This window comes from Oncorhynchus mykiss, chromosome 19, assembly GCF_057628025.1.
Source record: "Oncorhynchus mykiss isolate SJ-2025 chromosome 19, ASM5762802v1, whole genome shotgun sequence".
NCBI lineage: Eukaryota > Metazoa > Chordata > Actinopteri > Salmoniformes > Salmonidae > Oncorhynchus > Oncorhynchus mykiss.
In genome coordinates this window covers 55,846,208-55,866,722 of record NC_143040.1, presented here as the reverse complement: position 1 = coordinate 55,866,722, position 20,515 = coordinate 55,846,208, and the positions used below count along the sequence as shown (strand labels likewise).

The 20,515-nt window shown below is 43.4% G+C and overlaps 1 protein-coding gene across 4 annotated transcripts; it reads right to left on the bottom strand.

Annotated features, from left to right (window-relative positions):
* Nucleotides 1-1,108: 1,108 nt before the first annotated feature.
* Nucleotides 1,109-16,794, bottom strand: LOC110498021 (polyadenylate-binding protein 4). 4 transcript variants are annotated; one of them, XM_021574560.3, is made up of 14 exons: nt 16,105-16,794; nt 9,873-10,066; nt 9,646-9,761; nt 7,990-8,129; nt 7,737-7,831; nt 7,443-7,580; nt 7,191-7,286; nt 6,811-7,080; nt 6,524-6,614; nt 6,252-6,377; nt 6,006-6,139; nt 2,098-2,188; nt 1,800-1,930; nt 1,109-1,690 (listed from the first exon to the last, which is right to left on the bottom strand). In XM_021574560.3, exons 1-14 carry the CDS (start codon nt 16,298-16,300, stop codon nt 1,589-1,591), a joined length of 1,920 nt encoding a protein of 639 aa, XP_021430235.3. In that variant the 5' UTR covers nt 16,301-16,794; the 3' UTR covers nt 1,109-1,588. The 4 variants fall into 4 exon arrangements, with proteins under 4 accessions (XP_021430235.3, XP_036810841.1, XP_090067540.1 ...); XM_036954946.2 differs by having other exon boundaries at nt 6,033-6,139; XM_090211414.1 differs by lacking the exons at nt 9,646-9,761; nt 9,873-10,066; nt 16,105-16,794 and adding an exon at nt 8,549-8,622.
* Between the last annotated feature and the right edge of the window lie 3,721 nt (nt 16,795-20,515).

Sequence of the window (20,515 nt, the reverse complement as noted above, 5' to 3'; positions counted from 1 at the left end):
GCTTTGGAATTTACTGATTGACATTTCCATGTCAACATTAGGATGTTTGAGAGCCTGCTTGGCGAGAACATTCACCTCCTCTACATGAGCGGGTACCCAGAGGAACCTCACGAATACCCCCATCTGTCTCAACCTAAACCCGGCACTGAAAAATCTCATACAATACATCGTCTGCTCTGTGATACAAATGAATTTAAGCTAATCAGTGCTGAACGAGACGATGACTACCCCTGTCTGGCCTCACCTCCCCCACCCACTCTGTAGCCATGAGTATGACCAGGAACACCTTTGTGTATACAGATAAATGATCCGTTGTTTTTTTGTCACAGCCATCAGGAACACTAAAAGCTGCACCTGTGCTCCCCGTTTTAGGGTCTTTAGATTCATCAGTGAATATATTCAAGAAAGCATAGTACTGAGTTCTTAAATGTTCACTTACACCGTTTACTGAATCTACTCTTTCCTCACCAGCTCTTAGCCTTTCAAGCAACCCTAGGTCTAACATTGGCTGAGGGAGAAACCAAGGTGGGATACCAAAGCCTGCCACTCTGGTGATCCACTTTTGAGCTCTGGCGCCAGCCAGTTGTGCCATTTAAAAATGCTGGCTTAGGCATAACCAGGGGTGTAATCATTAGTCTAAATAGTTGTAAAACGTTCTGTTTTGCAACTAAAACAAGCTTTTCTATTGGACAGATTCAGGTACTGTAGGTCCCTCCCTGTCTGCTGAACCTGTCCAATAGAAATGCTAGTAGTCATTGCAAAATGTACTGTTTGGCATGATTACAGCCCAGTGACACTCCACCAAGCTGGAATCATATGGCCTCGTCAACTCATCAAAATTGTATTTTTTTTTGTCACCGTTGTTGGCTAGTTGGTATAATAGTGGTCTCAGTCCTCAATTCCCAAATTATATTTACTTTATGCTCCCCAGTTTGTGAAGGTAGGTAGTTTAATGTACCATAATCCTTTGGTTTTGTGAAATGAATTAATAATTTGACCAAAATTGAATATTTCTTCAACGCTTCACTTGAGCAATGCAATGTGTACACACTATGGGGCTACGGTAGTATGCAAACTATAGTGGAAAAGAAAAAAACAGACAATGTGGTAAACTTGATATATTAATCCCTTTATTGAGAACAACATATACCAAACCACCAAACCAATAACATGATGGGATAGAGGAATCCAATTTTTCAAATCATTAAACAAAACTTTCAAACAAAGAACTAAGAGCAAAGCTCATTTTCCTTATAGAAAAAAGTTATGTCCTGGCCACAAAATAAAGGGACTTAGTTAGAAGAATTCCTTTACTTTTGGTAAAGTTTAAATTGTTACATAACTAGAAAAATTAAGTATTGTAATATTTTGTTTATTAATGCTCAAGTACGTTAAAAGGTATTCTTTATAACCTTGTTTTTTTTACATTTTTGCATAGGATTTTGTAGAAGACCCAGGCATTTGCGACCAATGTAGTAATCTCTACCCGTCTTTTCCCAGTTGCCTGTGTAAAAAAAAAAAGCAAAACAAGCATAGGATGAGAAATATTATTCTTATTTTTAAACATTTAGTAAGCGGTCTTTACACATCAGGAGGTAGTGGCAGCAGCGGTTGTAGTGATGACTCCCACTTTCTGTGTGGCATCTTTCTTTGCCTGGTGGGCCTGGAGCACGGCAACAGCCTCCTCCACCTGCACAAACACACACAGTGAAATAGGAGACAGTCAGAGATTTGGACAAAACTATGACTCTTAGATCCCTTCTTATGATCTTATTCTGATATTATCCTGTTGCTGGTACCTTGGAGCGCAAGGATTCGTTGGACTCCAGCATGTGCAGCAGCTCAGAGTTGTCGATCTCAAGCAGCATTCCAGTGATCTTCCCTGCCAAGCTGGGGTGCATGGGCTGGATCAGGGGGAACAGGCGCTCCCCTGAGAGAGAGCGAGATGGAAGGTTAAGAATGGTTCTCACAGGTAAAATGATACTGTATAATTGCACCTTGTTGCATTGATGTTCAAAATCCATCCAAAGGGTCTAGACTCTAGAACTTCCAAAGAACAATATGACACACCGCCAATCTGTTCCAGCACTCACTCACCAAGCATCTGCTTCTGCTCCTGAGATGGTGCAGCAGCCAGCACAGAGGCTGTGAGAGGCTCCTGACCCTGCACATCTACAGCTTGTTGAGACTGAGAATAGAAAGACAGGCCACAAAGAGTTTAAAAACAGGGCAGTGATGAATATACAGTACCAGTCAAAAGTTTGGACACACCTACTCATTCAAGGATTTTTCTTTATTTTTACAATGTAGAATAATAGTGAAGACATCAAAACTATGAAATAACACATATGGAATCATGTAGTACCCAAGAAAGTGTTAAACAAAAACATATATTTTATATTTGAGATTCTTCAAAGTAGCCACCCTTTGCACACTCTTGGCATTCTCCCAAACTAGCTTCACCTGGAATGCTTTTCCAACGGTCTTGAAGGAGTTTCCATATATGCTGAGCACTTGGTGGCTGCTTTTCCTTCACTCTGCGGTCCAACTCATCCCAAACCATCTCAATTGGGTTGAGGTCGGAGATTGTGGAGGCCAGGTCATCTGATGCAGCACGCCCCTTCTTGGTCAATTAGCCCTTACACAGCCTGGGGGTTTGTTGGGTTATTGTCCTCTTGAAAAACAAATGATAGCCCCCACTAAGCGCAAACCAGAAGGGATGGCATATCGCTGCAGAATGCTGTGGTCGCCATGCTGGTTAAGTGTGCTTTGAATTCTAAATAAAGCACAGACAGTGTCACCAGCAAAGCACCCCCACACCTCCCCCTCCATGCTTCCCGGTGAGAACTACACATGCGGAGATCATCCTTTCACCTACTCTGCATCTCACAAAAGACACGGAGGTTGGAACTAATTATCATGATTCTTGGCCCAAGCAACTCTTCTTCTTATTGGTGTCCAGTAGTGGTTTCTTTGCAGAAATTCGACCATGAAGGCCTGATTCATGCGATCTCCTCTGAACAGTTGATATTGAGATGTGTCTGTTACTTGAAATCCGTGAAGCATGTGTTTGGGCTACAATTTCTGAGGCTGATAACGCTGATAATGAACTTATCCTATGCAGCAGAGGTAACTCTGGTTCTTCCTTTCCTGTGGCGGTCCTCATGAGAGCCAGTTTATCATCATAGCACTTGGTTTTTTCGACTGCACTTGAAGAAACGTTAAAAGTTCTTGACATTTTCCGTATTGACTGACCTTCATGTCTTAAAGTAATGATGGACTGTCATTTCTCTTTGCTTATTTGAGCTGTTCTTGGACTTGGTATGGACTTGGTATTTTAACCAAATAGGGCTTTCTTTATACCACCCCTACCTTGTCACAACACAACCGATTGGCTCAAATGCATTAGGGAAAGAAATTCCAAATTAACTTAACAAGGCACACCTGTTAATTGAAATGCATTCCATGAAGCTGGTTGACAGAATGCCAAGAGTGTGCAAAGCTGTCATCTAAGGCAAAGGGTGGCTACTTTGAAGAATCTCAAACATAAAATATATTTAGATTGGTTGAACACTTCTGCTACTACATGATTACATGTGTTATTTAATAGTTTGTCTTCACTATTATTCTACAATGTAAAAAATAGTAAAAATATAGGAAAACCCTTGAATGAGTAGGTGTGTCCAAACATTTGACTTGTATTATGTATGCATGTATGTGTGTATGTATGTATACAGTTGAAGTCGGAAGTTTACATACACCGTAGCCAAATACATTTCAACTCAGTTTTTCACAATTCCTGACATTTAATCTTAGTAAAAATTCCATCTCGGGTCAGTTAGGATCACCACTTTATTTTAAGAATGTGAAATGTCAGAATAATAGTAGAGAATGATTTCAGCTTTCATCACATTCCCAGTGAGTCAGAAGTTTACATACACTCAATTAGTATTTGGTAGCATTGCCTTTGTTTATCTTGGGTCAAACGTTTCTGATAGCCTCCCACAATAAATTGGGTGAATTTTGGCCCATTCCAACTGATAGAGCTGGTGTAACGGAGTCGGGTTTGTAGGCCTCCTTGCTCGTACACGCTTTTTCAGTTCCGCCATCTATTTTGTGAAGTGCACCAGTCCCTCCTGCAGTAAAGCACCCCCACAACATGATGCTGCCACCCCCATGCTTCACGGTTGGGATGGTGTTCTTTGGCTTTCAAGCCTTCCCCTTTTTCCTCCAAACATAACAATGGTCATTATGGCCAAACAGTTCTATTTTTGTTTCATCAGACCAGAGAACATTTCTCCAAAAAGTACAATATTCGTCCCCATGTGCAGTTGCAAACAGTAGTCTGGCTCTTTTATGGTGGTTTTGGAGCAGTGGCTTCTTCCTTGCTGATCGGCCTTTCAGGTTATGTCGATATAGGACTCGTTTTACTGTGGATATAGATACTTTGTACCCGTTTCCTCCAGCATCTTCACAAGGTCCTTTGCTGTTGTTCTGGGATTGATTTGCACTTTTCGCACCAAAGTACATTCATCTCTAGGAGACAGAACAAGTCTCCTTCCTGAGCGGTATGACGGCTGTGTGGTCCCATGGTATATATACTTGCGTACTATTGTTTCTACAGATGGTACGTGGTACCTTCAGGCACTTGGAAATTGCTCCCAAGGATGAACCAGACTTGTGGAGGTAAAAAAATGTTTCCTGAAGTCTTTTCGCATCAAAGTACGTTAATCTCTAGGAGACAGAACGAGTCTCCTTCCTGAGCGGTATGACGGCTGCGTGGTCCTATGGTGTGTTTATACTTGTGTACCATTGTTTGTACAGATGAGCGCGCTACCTTCAGGTGTTTGGAAATTGCTCCCAAGGATGAACCAGACTTGTGGAGGTCTACAATTTCTTTTCTGAGGTCTTGGCTGATTTCTTTTGAGTTTCCCATGATGTCAAGCAAAGAAGCACTGAGTTTGAAGGTAGGCCTTGAAATACAGCCACAGGTACACCTTCAATTGTCTCAAATGATATAAATTAGCCTATCAGAAGCATCTAAAGCCATGACATCATTTCCTGGATTTTTCCAAGCTGTTTAAAGGCACAGTCAATTTAGTGCATGTACATTTCTGACCCACTGGAATTGTGATACAGTGAATTATAAGTTAAATAATCTGTCTAAACAATTGTTGGAAAAATGACTTGTCATGCACAAAGTAGATGTCCTAACCGACTTGCCAAAACTATTGTTTGTTAAGACATTTGTGGAGTGGTTGAAAAACTAGTTTTAATGATTCCAACCTAAGTGCATGTAAACTTCCGACTTCAACTGTATATGCGTTTCATGGTTACCTACACCAGATAGGTGCAGTTAAATGTGTTGTTTTACAGGGTCAGCCATGGTAATACGGCGCCTCTGGAGAAAATTGGGGTTAAGTGCCTTGCTCAAGGAGACTTTTCACCTTGTCGGCTCGGGTATTTGAACCAGCATCCTTTTGGTTACTGGCCCTACGCTCTAACCGCTAAGCTACCTATCGCCAGGTTAGTGAGTTTTTTTTTTCTTTTTTTATTTGAATTTTACCCCTTTTTCTCCCCAATTTCGTAGTGTCCAATTGTTGTAGTATCTTGTCTCATCGCTACAACTCCCGCACGGGCTCGGGATACACAACCCAACCTAGCCGCACTGCTTCTTAACAGAGCGCGCATCCAACCCGGAAGCCAGCCGCACCAATGTGTCGGAGGAAACACCGTGCACCTGGAAACCTTGGATGGCACGCACTGCGCTCGGCCCGCCACAGGAGTCGCTGGTGTGCGATGAGACAAGGACATCCCTACCGACCAAGCTCTCCCTAACCCGGATGACGCTAGGCCAATTGTGCGTCGCCCAACGGACCTCCCAGTCGCGGCCGGTTACGACAGAGCCTGGGCGCGAACCCAGGGTCTCTGATGGCACAGCTGGCGCTGCAGTACAGCGCCCTTAACCACTGCGCCACCCGGGAGGCCAGGTTAGTGAGTTTTACCTGCTGTGAGGCGATGGGGTTCACCACCTGGGGGTTAGTGTTGCGTACGCTTGTGGTGTACTTGTAGGATGTCATGGCCCGAGGGGCAGGGACTCCCATGGAGGGATGAGGACCCATGGCCTGGCCAGCAATTCCTAATGGTAGGGATTAAACAAAGTATGTATGAGCCAAGCATATGTAGTTTGATGAGGTATTATTTCCACAATGTCAATTGTAATCAGAAGTACTGAGGCAATCCAGACTTACCAATTCTCTGAGCTCCAGAAGGCCCCATGCTTCGGGGGCCCTGGGCGCTGGCATTGGGAGTCAGGTGTCTCGGGTTGGCACGTGGACCAGGCTGGCGCAGGGAGTTGGGCATTCCCTGGAACCCACCTAGGAAGGAAGGTGGAGGCAGGGTTATTATTAGACAGAAGTTAGTCCCCATAATACAGTATGTCACCAGGACATGTAGTACATAAATAAACATCGCCTGGATATACAACTCATGATAGATTGTGTATGTCATCTCTAACCCTCACCTTGGCCTCTGCCACCCTGCTGCTGCCAGCGGGGGTTGTGCCTCATCTGGGCCAGCTGATTGGGTGCATAGTAGGTGGTCCTGTTCTGGGCCTGACGTGCACACACACAATGTTGCACAATATTAGTTCTCAATCTTACTCTAAAAAAATACTGATTCTTACTGGCATTTGCACAGCAGTCTATCATATCAACTGGCAGAACCCTGACATGGCTGTTGTGAAGGGCATTTCCAGTAAAGCACACAACTTTCAAACCCATTTGAACCCGCTCTCCTTTCAACACTAACCTGTGGCACTGCAGGCATGAAGTATCCGCTGGCGGGCTGGAACTGGTTGATGATGGCGTTGGCTGGCATGGCCCTCATGCCAGCGATGCGCTGCACATACTGGTTAGTGAGGTGGGCTTTGCGATCTTCTTTGCGCTGAGCCAAGGCCACGTAGAGTGGCTTGGAGCCCACGATGCGCCCATTCATCTCAGTCACAGCCTTGGTGGCCTCCTCAGGAGAGGAGAAGCAGACGAACCCAAAGCCCTTGGACCGCCCCTCCTCCAGCATCACCTGCATTGAGAGAAGTCAGCTGTGTTTTTCTGGATAACATACTACAAATACAAAACTAAAAAAGGGGTCATTGTTGTTGTACCACATTTACCTCTGCTAAACTCTCTCACCTTGGCACTGGTGATGGACCCGAATGGGGTAAACTCCTTTCGCAGTTTCTCGTCGTCAATGGTGTCGTCCAAGTTTTTAATGTAAAGGTTAACGCCCTGAAACCAGAAATACAGTCGTGACCCACACACATACTCAGCCTGGCTTGTTGTCTAATGGGTGGGTACTATGAAACAATATGTCAGGTTGAATGATGGCATTTGTTTCTTATCAGTGTTCTATTAGACATAGTGGTGCCAGAGGAGGTGACTGACCTGGTAACGGCTGATCCTCTCCTGTTTCAACATCTCAAACTTTCTCTTTAGCTCTGCCTGCCGTTCCATCTTCTTCTGAGCACGCCCCACGAAGACTGTCTTCCCGTTGAACTCTAGACCGTTCATCTCCTCACATGCCTGAGTAGAGATTCATTCTTACAAGCAGTGTATATGTAATAAACCCATAAGTTAACAATGTGATGAGTGATTGTTTCAGTATTTTTCCACCAACCATGAAATCCCACCGACTTGTATTGACAACTGTTGTCGTGTGGGTATAATATACCTACCTACCTTGTTAGCGTCCTCGTGTTTCTCGTAACTCACAAAGCCAAAACCTCTGGATTTGCCACTGGGGTCAGCCATAACCCTCACACTGAGAGTTTTACCTGCAGGGAGGAAAAGGGAATAATTTGGACTCCGGTATATGAGTTTGGAGAAAGGCAAGTTCATGTCTAGGTTCCTTGGGTGGATTTCAAGACTAATGTGAAAAACTAAATGGCTCCACTAATGAGAAAACTCAGTATGAATCTGTGTCGCAGCTTACCGTATTGATCAAACATTTCCTTTAGCTTGTCATCATTCATGTCGTCTCCAAAGTTCTTGATATAGACGTTGGTGAACTCCTTTGCTTTGGCCCCCAGTTCTGCCTCCCTCTCCTTCCGAGACTTGAATCGTCCAACGAACCTAAACACAGCGAGAGAGCAGCGACAACTCTTGTAAAACAGTCCTGAGCAGGAGGGAGAAAGGGACTGTGATCCATCTCTCATGTTTTTCATCTGAGACACATGTTTTCTGGCTTCAAGCTGGTGTTCACAGCACTGACATTGAGGATGCCCAGACATGACTACTAAATAGAAGGAAGCACTTCGTATAAGACAAAACCACATTGAGTCAGTCAAGGACTTCTCAGGAACAACATTGATCAACCTTCTTGCACGGTTTATGGCACCACAATCAGGAAAACAGAGCATTCATGCTATACACCCAGAACACAGCACACAAACAATGACATTTCCTGGTCCAAGACCTGAAGGATGGAGGGACAGAGGTTCATAAAGAGGAAAGCTGAGGATCAAACGAGCTTGTTGGAGCATCTTCCTCACCTCAGACTTTACCTTGCTATGCAGACCTCTCCCAATCCGTGCTCCAGTATTGCATTCCTGCACTCGCTCCATCACTAAAACACACAAGCGTGGTTAGACACACATACACACGCCAGGCAGGCAGGGTGGACAAACGTACAGACGGACATTCAGCTGACACGGGGTGTGAGGTGACCAGAGTGTGGACATGTTTTGTAGGTTTCAAAAAAGTAAGCGAGGTGGTAAAGTAAGCACTCCAGTAAGCACTGCAAAAAAACATTCACTGTTAGTTGTGTAGTTCAACAAACCACAAAGAAAGCCATGGTTTATGGGGACTGAGTGTGGGGTGTTATATGGCTCATTATATCTATGTACAGGCCTTTTTGGTTCCAGGTAGAACCCCTTTGGGTTCCATGTGTAACCCTTTCCAGAGGGTTCTACATGGAACCCGAAAGGGTTCTACCTGGAACCGAAAAAAGGGATCTCCTATACCTATGGGGATGGCCAAAGAACCCTTTTTGAGTTCTCTCATTCACCTTCATTATCAGACATTTTTAACTTCCCCCTTAACAAGTTGAATTGTCTTTTGCCTTGTCACAGTATAGGTAAACAGATGAGCTACTACAATCCTTATCAACATCCTAACTGCCCTTGATTGATCTTAACCAGGAGTCTCCAACCCTATTCCTGGAGGTCTACCGTCCTGTAATTTTTCACTCCAACCCTAATCTAGTGCACCTGATTCTAATTATTAGATGATTGATAAGCTGAATCAGGTTAGTTACAACTGGGATTGGAGTGAAAACCTACAAGAGGGTAGATTTCCAGGAACAGGGGCTGCGTTTCAAACTCATTAAAGACATACCCTCCTCCACTTACCCTCGCCTTATGCCCTTGGGGGAATCCCTGCAGCCATCTTTGTCATTGGTCCAAATGATTAACCAAGCAAGGGAAGTTGGCAACCTAAGCCCCTCAGCCCTCGTTTTTGATCGAGTTAGCAAGTGTACAATTATGGTCACTCCGGGCCTGAAATTTCCCATAATTCAATTCACCAAGAAAAGTCAGCCAAAACTTAAAACCAACATTCCCCACCCTCTCCTAGTTAATCAGACACTCACACCTTGCGATCGTTCAGAAGCATGCCGTTCATCTTCTCGATGGCGCGGTCAGCTGCGTCCTGCGTTTCAAAGTGCACAAACGCGTATCCCTGGGATCCATTCTCATCACATACAACCTGTTTGAGAAAAAAATGGATGCCGTTTAAAAAATATATTACATAGTATGTATACACATAATGTGAATACATGGTCATACAGATGTCTGGCCGGAAACACTTCCATCTTACTTTGCAAGAAAGGATGTTCCCAAAGGCAGAGAAGGTGTCATAGAGGGCCTTGTTATCAATGGTCTTGTCCAGGTTCTTGATGAACACGTTGCCCACCCCAGACTTCCTGAGTGAGGGATCTCGCTGTGACCACATGATTCTGATTGGCTTCCCTTTCACCACATCAAAGTTCATGGTGTCCAGGGCTCTCTCGGCTAGAGGGCAGGGGGAGAGGTCAGAGGGTAGAGTCAGGGTGTTAACTTACAACATTAAAAACATCTCATCCACTGGGTCCACTACACCATGTTGTTTATGCTATTTAGTGCCCACTTGGAATCATGGACACCACACCACTCTGCATGTTACACCAAATGTACGCCTCCCAATCATTCACTCCACCAAATTGTGCCCTAGTGGACAAGACTAGAAGTTATTCCTGGTCATGTGGTCAGAAAAAAGTACTGGCCCCAGTTTAAGGCACATTGTTTTAAAGAACCCACACTACTATTGGAGTGTCCTAACTACTAACTAGACCATGTGACTATGGAGTCTGACCCCCGCCTGCCACCACACTGACCAGCTGTTAGGGGAGGGCACACGGCGCTCACAGACACATGTGGCCTGCAAGGCACTTCTGGTCCTAAGTCATCATTTATGCACACTCATAATGAATATAAACAATGGGATACATACTGTACATGTACGGTTATAATTCAAATGGGGCAAATGGCTCTTGAAAACGTGACATTCTTTAACAGGTTCTCTTTTAGAGGTTCTAATTAATACCAGCCACTATTCATTTAATTTGTCCAAACTACATTTGCTGCCAGTGTGCTGTCACTTCGATTTACATTTCTAGATCTGCCTATCGTTATTTATGTTGTGCCAGTTAGCGTTTTCCTGCTGCTCATGTTCATCTGGGCACACGTGCCAACCAGAGACCTCCCCTTTGTTTCCGTCACTCCACAGCAACACACACCCGGGCTTTAGAGCTAAACAAAACGGAGCTCCCTTGCGTCTGCTGGCATCAGCAGTTAGCTGTGCCATTGTACTTCACACAAACCAGCTCAGAGATGGTGTGTGATGGTTTCTCGTTGTCCGTCTAGTTCTGGAAGGTTCCCATGGCCAACCTTGATGAAAAAACATTAGCACTATGTGGAGCTGGGATTGCTGAATGGATGAATAGTAGAAATAGATAAACACATCAAACAAGAGGTGAACTGAATGTAACACACACAAAACCCTTGAAGTGAACTTCACAGGTCAATGCGATATACTAGAAATGTATTTTGTCAAAACTGAAAACTGGATATTTTATTCTAGGTGAGGCAGGTAGCAACCCTAATATATTCTGTCAAACATTACCCTTAAATGGAGACTTTATAGGGTTTTAGATATTATAGGCAGGGAATATTTAGGCTGACAGAGATATTTAGAGAGGGGTACTGAGAGTATGTGCTGGTGTGGAATGTGAGTTGAGCATTATCTGCCTGCCATTGATGGGAGACACATTCAACAAGAATGTTCAGATGATCAAGACCAGGTCTTGAGACTTAAATGCAGCGGTGACATGCTGAAAGTGGAGATGGTCAGCCAAAGCGACTTCAGACACATGAAGGAAGACTACTCTTCTCAAATGCACTGAACAAAAATATGAAAACACAACCATTTCAAAGATTTTACTGAGTTACAGTTCATATAAAAGGAAATACCTGAACTGAATTCATTTAAATAAATTCACTAGGCCCTAAATCTATGGATTTCACTTGACTGGGAATACAGATATGCAACTGTTGGTCACAGATACCTTAAAAATGAAAAAGGTAGGGGTGTGGATCCAAAAACCAGTCAGTATCTGGTGTGACCACCATTTGCCTCTCCTTCGCATAGAGTTGATCAGGCTGTTGATTGTGGCCTGTGGAATGTCACACTCTCCTCTTCAATGGCTGTGTGAAGTTCCTGGATATTGGCGAGAACTGGAAGATTGTCTTACTCGTCAATCCAGAGCGTCCCAAACATGCTCAATAGGTGACATGTCTGGTGAGTATGCAGGCCATGGAAGAACTGGGACATTTTAAGCTCCCAGGAATTGTGTACAGATCCTTGCGACATGGGGCCGTGCATTATCATGCTGAAACATAGGTGATGGAGGTGAATGAATGGTACGACAATAGGCCTCAGCATCTCGTCATGGTATCTCTGTGCATTCAAATTGCCATCGATAAAATGCAATTGTGTTCGTTGTCCATAGCTTATGCCTGCCCATGCCATTGCCCCATGGTGGAGGTGGGGTTCTCTGTTCACAACGTTGACATTAGCAAACCACTCGCCCACACATGCTGTCTGCCATCTGCCCAGTACAGTTGAAACCAGGATTAATCCATGAAGAACACACTTCTCCAGTGTGCCAGTGGCCACCGAAGGTGAGCATTTGCCCACTGAAGTCGGTTACAACGCCAAACAGCAGTCAGGTCAAGACACTGGTAAGGATGACGAACACGCAGATGAGCTTCCCTGAGACGGTTTCTAACAGTTTCTGCAGAAATTCTTCAGTTGTGCAAACCCAGTTTCATCAGATGCCCGAGTGACTGGTCTCAGACAATCCCGCAGGTGAAGAAGCCAGATGTGGAGGTCCTGGGCTGGCGTGGTGAGGCCGGTTGGACGTACTGCCGAATTTTCCAAAACGACATTGAAGACAGCTTATGGTAGAGCAATTAACATTAAATTCTCTGGCAACAGCTCTGGTGGACATTCCTGCAGTGAGCATGCCAATTGCACGCTACCTTTACATCGAGACGTCTGTGGCAATGTGTTGTGTGACAAATCAGCAAATTGTAGAGTGGCCTTTTACTGTGGATGGATTATCTTAGCAAATGAGAAATTCTCACTTAACAGACAAACAAACTTGTGCACAAAATCTTAAAGAAATAAGCTTTTTGTGCGTATGGAACATTTTTGGGATCTGTTATTTCAGCTCATGAAACATGGGACCAACACTTTACATGTGGAGTTTATATTTTTGTTCAGTGTATGTGGTAGTAGTTGTACTAGACTTTTACTTCCTGACATGATGCTAGGTTGAAGATGACAAAGATTAAAAGCAAACTCATGCTTGACCCAACAATGTAGTCGGAGACTTCGTCTGGAGAGTGTGACGGCATAACGAAGCCCCGGGAGGCATGCAGAGGCCAAATCATGCGCCGTACCGCATCGCCTTTCCCTTCTCAAATGTTCAAACAATACAGAGAGCTCCGTATTGACATGATTTGTTGATCTCAGGTGGGGGCGGGTGGTCTTGTATAAACATAAACTCACTTCCTTGACAACTTACTTCACAATAGCTCTGCTCAGTGCAAGAAGTATGAAAGCCCTAGCGTATGCATCGCAGTAAACGCTGTACGGCCACTTCAGACGTCAAATTGACCATGCCTTTAAAACAACGGGATTCTAATATCCCATAACTCTTTGCAACAATGGGAATAGCTATGCTAGTTAGCAATGGTGCTGGTAACAGGTTTGTGATGTTGTCTAAACCTGTATATTCACGACCTAGACATGACGTTATATTGTGTTTGTGATCAAAATACAACCTCCAGGTAATATTGCCATGGGGTTCTCTCTACACTGGCTCAGACAAGTGATGGCAGGTGCAATATGAAAACATCCCAAACTGTATAAACAGTCGGCAGACACAGACACCTTCATAGAACACAAATTATAGCTCAATCCTGCCAGGTCACACTCACCAACAAATACAGCATTCTACTGTAGATGATAACTCTACATTGGATAATGAGAAGAGTGATTGTTGAATCAAGTGGTATATCAAAGCATGACATTCTGTTGTATTTCAGACTTCTCACAATAGCCACAGGATTGGGGCTTGGACTGACTCCCAATGCAAATGCTGGAAATTCCACAAGTGTGTACCCTTGTATGGCGTAAATTGGGAGTGGATTTAGGAAAGAAATTGTAAGCCCCTAAAACATGAGTAAAACATTACAGATCCACATGTAGAGAAGAACATGGAGATGTGACGTACACGACCCTTCAACAATTACTCAAGAAATCCAACCATAAATAGGTGTTACATCCCAGAGAAAAGTTCCTGCTTCTACAAATACATTCCTGCTATCTATTCAGACTTATTCTTTTCAGATCAGATGACACACAAATGCATGACATAACATGATCCAAAGAAAGCAGAGAAATGCACAAGTTAATGTTCAGATGTGCCTTTTCTTCCTCTCTCTGTGTGTGTAAGGCAGCAGGGGAGGCGATGGGAATTAATTTCACTGCAGAACAGTTTCCTGGTGGCCCTTTAAATAGGAGCTGAAAAATGGGTCACTTTGGGTTCCAGCGTTTCCCAAACTCAGTCCTCGAGACCCCAAGGGGTTCACATTTTGGTTTTTGCCCCAACACTACAAAGCTGATTCAAATGATCAAAACTTGATGATTAGTTGATTTGAATCAGCTGTGTAGTGCTAGGGCAAAAGCCAAAACGTGGGATCCTGAGGACAGAGTTTGTGAAACCCTGGGTTAGGCAGTGTGGAGCAGTACTCTGGAGCAAAACTGTAGCGCCACTTATTCAAAGGTAAATGCAGAACACAGACAGAAGCCTGGCTACATCATGTACAAAGCAGGAGTCTTGGAGCAGATTCTGGTCAATCCTCCAACACTGTCAGATGGAAGAAGTGGGCCGTCATTGCTATATGGGTCAAGAGATACTATTCCAAATGTGTACTTTTCCACTCAACGGAGTTGGTCCATGCAAGGCAAAAAGTCGTTGAGTCTGTACAGTATGCTTTAGTAGACTGACTGTGCCATGCATGGTTCTGAGCAAGTTTACTTGAGTCCAAAGTGAAGGAAAACATTTATCCTCTCCCATTAATTTTGTTAATTGCAGAGTTGGGGCTTAGCCTACACCTCTTAGATTGCCTTTGTATTGGTATGTTTGCACTAGGTAGTGGAGTCAGGAGGTAACAAAAGAGCTCTATATAGGTAACGTAGGTGTGAATGATGGAGATATGATCAAAAATAGGTGTAAATTATGTAGATATGTTCAGAAGTATGTGGACACCTGCTCATTGAAAATCTTATTCTAAAATCATGGGCATCAATACAGAGTTGGTCCCCGCTTTGCTGCTATAACAGCCTCCACTCTTCTGGGAAGGATATCTACAAGATGCTGGAACATTGCTGCGGGGACTTGCTTCCATTCAGCCACAAGAGCATTAGTGAGGTCGGGTACTGATGTTAGGGGATTAGACCTGGCTCGCAGTGTGCGTTCCAATTCACCCCAAAGCTGTTCGATGGGGTTGAGGTCAAGGCTCTGTGTAGGCCAGTTAAGTTCTTCCACGCCGATCTCAACATACCATTTCTGTATGGACCTCATTTTGTGCACGGGAGCATTGTCATGCTTAAACAGGAAAGGGCCTTCGCCAAACTGTTGCCACAAAGTTGGAAGCTTTAAGAGTTCCCCTCACCGGAACTAAGGGGCCTAGCCTGAACCATGAAAACAGCCCCAGGCCATTATTCCTCCTCCACCAAACTTTACAGTTTGCACTATGCATTAGGGCAGGTAGAGTTCTCCTTGAACGACACTTGGCATTGCACATGGGGATCTTAGGCTTGTGTGCTGTTGCTCGGCAAAGGAAACCCATTTCATGAAGCTCCCGACAAACAATTATTTTGCTGACGTTGCTTCCAGAGGCAGTTTGGAACTCTGTAGTGAGTGTTACAACCGGGGACCTGTTGTGAGCTTGTGTGACCTACCACTTAGCGTATGAGACGTTGATGTTCCTAGACTATCCACTTCACAATAACAGCACTTAAGTTCACTGGGGCAGCTCTAGCAGGGCAGAAATTCACTAACTTGTTGAAAAGGTGGCATCCTATGACGGTGTCATGTTGAAAGTCACTGAGCTCTTCAGTAAGGCTCGTCTCTACTGCCAATGTTTGTCTATGGACATTGCATGGCAGTGTGTTCGATTTTATACACCTTTCTACAACGGGTATGGCTCAAATAGCCGAATCCACTAATTTGATGGGGTGTCTAAACTTTGGTATATATTGTGTACTTTCTAACGGGAAATCATAACAATTGATACTCATTAAAAGCAAGATGTGCTTTATATTGTATCCTCTTAGACAGATGCACAGAATAACACGGACATGCTCAAATCAAAGATCAAATCAACTCTTCACCGTAATGCAAACAAACACCGATTTTGAGGCATGCTTTTTTTCTTACCGTCCGTGGGTTGCGAGAAATTCACATAGGCATAACCCAGAGAGCGTCGGGTGATCATATCACGACATACTCGAATAGACAGCACTGGTCCAGCTGGGCTGAATTTCTCATACAGCATAGCTTCAGTGATATCAGGGTGCAGGTCGCCAACATATAGAGAAGCCATTGGATAACTCCCCTCATTCGCTGTGTTCATTTCTTGAAGTGCATAAAATGTATGAATTATTCCCTCGCGTTAGCCACGATAATTGTTCGCCGGGGCAGAATCTGTGCGTAATGAGCCTAAGACGCTCTTTCCACCAAAATGTGACTTGACCTAAAAGTATTCCACGACTCGCTGAGGAGAAAATAAAAAAGAGACAGCTAAAACATCATTGAATTTCGGCGTATTCTCCTGAAAATTCGGTTTGTCCAAAACGTCGGTTTAAACCCGAGGCCTATTATTAACCCCCAAATAATGTTTTGCGATTTAAAATATTTTTTAGATTACGACAGCTACTTATTTTTGAGATCTTATGAATTTTTTTTTTTTTTTGTGTTTTTTTTTTAAGTTGTTAAAGAACGGTGAGTTACACTCACGGTTGTTTTGTGGCTGGGGAAAGAGACTGCGTGGGAAAAGCATGGGCACTATATAGACAGTGCAGTGCGCAGAATAAATAGACAGGGTCAAACTTGTGATAGGAAAAAAAACTGAGCATGCGTTGTAAGAGGGAGCGCGGCGGGTGTTCCGTCACAACTACTCAACACAAATCCCTACAGCGACATCTGGGAGTGACCACAGCTTTTTGCCATTGACCAGGTTTATTAAACCCCCCAAAAAATCAGTACGACATGTGTAGGGTAACATGGGGTAAAACTACCCACCTAAGATCAATGACTAATTGCTGAAAAAAAGTTAGGATATTTTTAACATTTTATTTTTAGGTGGATGATGGTCATGCTTATGGTAATGAACTAGGATGGAAAATGGCTGCAGTTGACAATTAAAAAAAATAATAATGTAATTTTTATGTAAGGAGCATTTGATTAGTTGAGGACGATTTATTTGGTCAAGTGTGATTATATCTACAACTTTTTCTAAACGACAAAAAAATAAATATTATATATATATTTACCTCATTGTTTTGATGGAATGACTTCAAACTGATGAAAACCCGGAAAATTGTAGTTGATCAGGACTAGTTGCAACCAAAAGAACTGTTAACTGTATTAACTGTATTATCACACAGAGGGCGTCTCACCCCATTAGTGGTGGAAAAAGTACTCAATTTTCTAAATTCTACTTGAGTTAAAGTCTAAAAGTATTTGGTTTAAAATATACTTAGTGCATTCAGAAAGGATTCAGACACCTTGACTTTTTCCACATTTTGTTAAATTACATCCTTATTCTAAAATGGATTAAATAAATACAAATCCTCAATCTACACACAATACCCAATAATGACAAAGGAAAAACAGGTTTTTAGAAGTGTTTGGAAATGTCAAAAAAACAGAAATACCTTATTTACATAGGTATTCAGACCCTTCGCTATAGGACTCGAAATTGAGCTCAGGTGCATCCGGTTTCCATTGATTATCCTTGAAGATGTTTACACAACTTGATTGGAGTCCACCTGTGGTCAATTCAATTGATTGGATGTTATTTGGAAGGGCGCACGCATGTCTATATAAGGTCCCACAGTTGACAGCGCATGTCAGAACAAAAACCAAGCCATGAGGTCAAAGGAATTGTCCGTAGAGCTCTGAGACACGAGTGTGTCGAGGCACAGATCTGGGGAAGGGTACTCCAAAATGTCTGTAGCATTGCAGGTCCCCAAGAACATAGTGACCTCCATAATTTTTAAATGGAAGATGTTTAGAACCACCAAGACTCTTCCTAGAGCTGGCTACCCAGAAGGGCCTTGGTCAGGGAGGTGACCAAGAGCCCAATGATCACTCGGACAGAGCTCCAGAGTTCCTCTGTGGAGATGGGAGAACCTTCCAGAAGGACAACCATCTCTGCAGCACAACACCAATCAGGCCTATATGGTAGAGTGGCCAGACCATGAGAAAGGCACATGAGAGCCCACTTGGAGTTTGCCAAAAGGCACCTAAAGGACTCTGACAATTATAAACAAGATCCTCTGGTCTGATGAAACTAAGATTGAACTCTGGCCTAAATGCCAAGTGTCACGTCTGGAGGAAACCTGGCACCATCCCTACGGTGAAGCATTATGGTGGCAGCATAATGCTGATTCACATCAATGCGCTATGTAGATATCAATAAGTTATATTTGTATCGCCATAGACAACACCTCTGCTGTCATCCTTACCTCCGAGTGTTTATTCAAGTTGGATCATCTTAGGTTGCCGACAGCAGTCGCATCATTGGAAGACATAGTTTGGACTGTAGCCTACAAAAGCCCACTCCTACGCTTTTCCCGCAATCCATCAAACACATTTGGTGTGTCATCATAGTGCTCTCTGACTTGTGGTCAGACTCGATCAGGTGGAACGAACTTAAACTTTTGCCTGTTTTCAATTATGATTTGAATGTCATTGAGAACAGAGAAGTGTAAAAAAAAATCTAACATCTTTTCTGAATTTCAAAGTAATCCTTGAAGTAATCTAGTTTTTCAAAAATGTCTAATCTGATTACAATATTTTTGCTGGTAATATAATGGATTACAGTTACCATTATTTGCAATCCCTTACATGTAACGTAATACATGTAATCCGTTACACCCCAACCCTGGCTGTGTGGATGTTTTTCAGCGGCAGGGACTAGGAGACTAGTCAGGATTGAGGGAAAGATGAACGGAGCAAAGTACAGAGAGATCCTTGATGAAAACCTGCTCCAGAGCCCTCAGGATCTCAGTCTGGGGCGAAGGTTCACCTTCCAACAGGACAATGACCCCAAGCACTCAGCCATGACAATGCAGGAGTGGCATCTCTGAAGAGACCTGAAAATAGCTGTGCAGCTATGCTCCCCATCGAACCTGATAGAGTTTGAGAGAATGGGAGAAACTCACCAAATACAGGTATGCCAAGCTTGAAGCGTCATACCCAAGAAGACTCGAGGCTGTAATCACTGCCAAAGGTGCTTCAACAAAGTACTGATTAAAGGGTCTAAATAATTATGTAAATGTGTTATTTCAGTTTCATTTTTAATAAATTAGCAAAAATGTCAACCTGTTTTTGCTTTGTCATTATGGCGTATTGTGTGTAGATTGATGAGGGGAAAAAATGAGTACATTTTAGAATAAGGCTGTAATGTAACAAAATGTGGAGAAAGTCGAGGCACTGTACGTATATGCACAGCAGTGTTCTAGAATATTGGACTGTTGGCTTTCATACTTTTCAAATTTTCAGAGCAGATCAAGCAATTTCTCCAACTGTCAACACATTTTAAAATGAATAGAGGATGCGTACCGGTGATGCATTGGTTGGGAATTGTGGGGAGGTGCTGGTTAGGGCTGTTTGTACCCTGCAGATGGTGGTCTCAGTGCCATGTAGCTACAATGGGATACTAGACTATTGCATCAGTGTCTTTGGACTGTGATTTATGTAACCATAATGCTCACTCCACATTTAATTCTAAATGCCTAGGCTTGCTGCTTGCAATGTTTTTCAACTGTGAAAAATGTTTATTTGCAGGACAAAGACTTAGAATGCCTGAAGTGCATCGCTTTGCTTTTCTGGTTGGCTAGCAAGTTTCACCATCCAATTATTTCAGATCTAGCCTACAGGAGTGCAAGTTTCACCATGGCACGGACTGTATACATTGGGACATGAGAATTATTATAATATGTCAATTATAGAACTCTATAGGCTACAGGCTGGCTTTCTCAGGCTATAGGCGATCTGATACATTACACAGATCGGTGTGAGGGCATGTAAACCGTCACCAATGTATTAATGAGAATATTCGGCCTACATAGGTCATGGAAACTTCTATGATATCATGGTGGTCTGCAAACAAATGTTTGCATGTGCTCATACATAACAGCATGAACAGCATGTGCTCATACATAACCTAATCAGGTGTAACAGTATAGCTTCCGTCCCTCTCCTCGCCCCTACCTGGGCTTGAACCAGGAACCCTCTACACACATCGACAACAGCCACCCTCGAAGCATCGTTACCCATTGCTACACAAAAGCCACGGCCCTTGCAGAGCAAGGTGAACAACTACTTCATGGTCTCAGAGTGAGTGACGTCACCGATTGAAACGCTATTAGCTCGCACCCCACTAACTAGCTAGCCATTTCACATCGGTTACACAGAATTAACCCGGTGTTCTCATTTAGGCTTACTTACCTTACTCCAGGAGTCCATAGTCTCAGACTAACTAAGCCAAATTTAAGCCACGTTCATGAAAACTACTTAAATGCCCTAGTTTAACTAGTACACATTAAGGCCTACTCCTGAC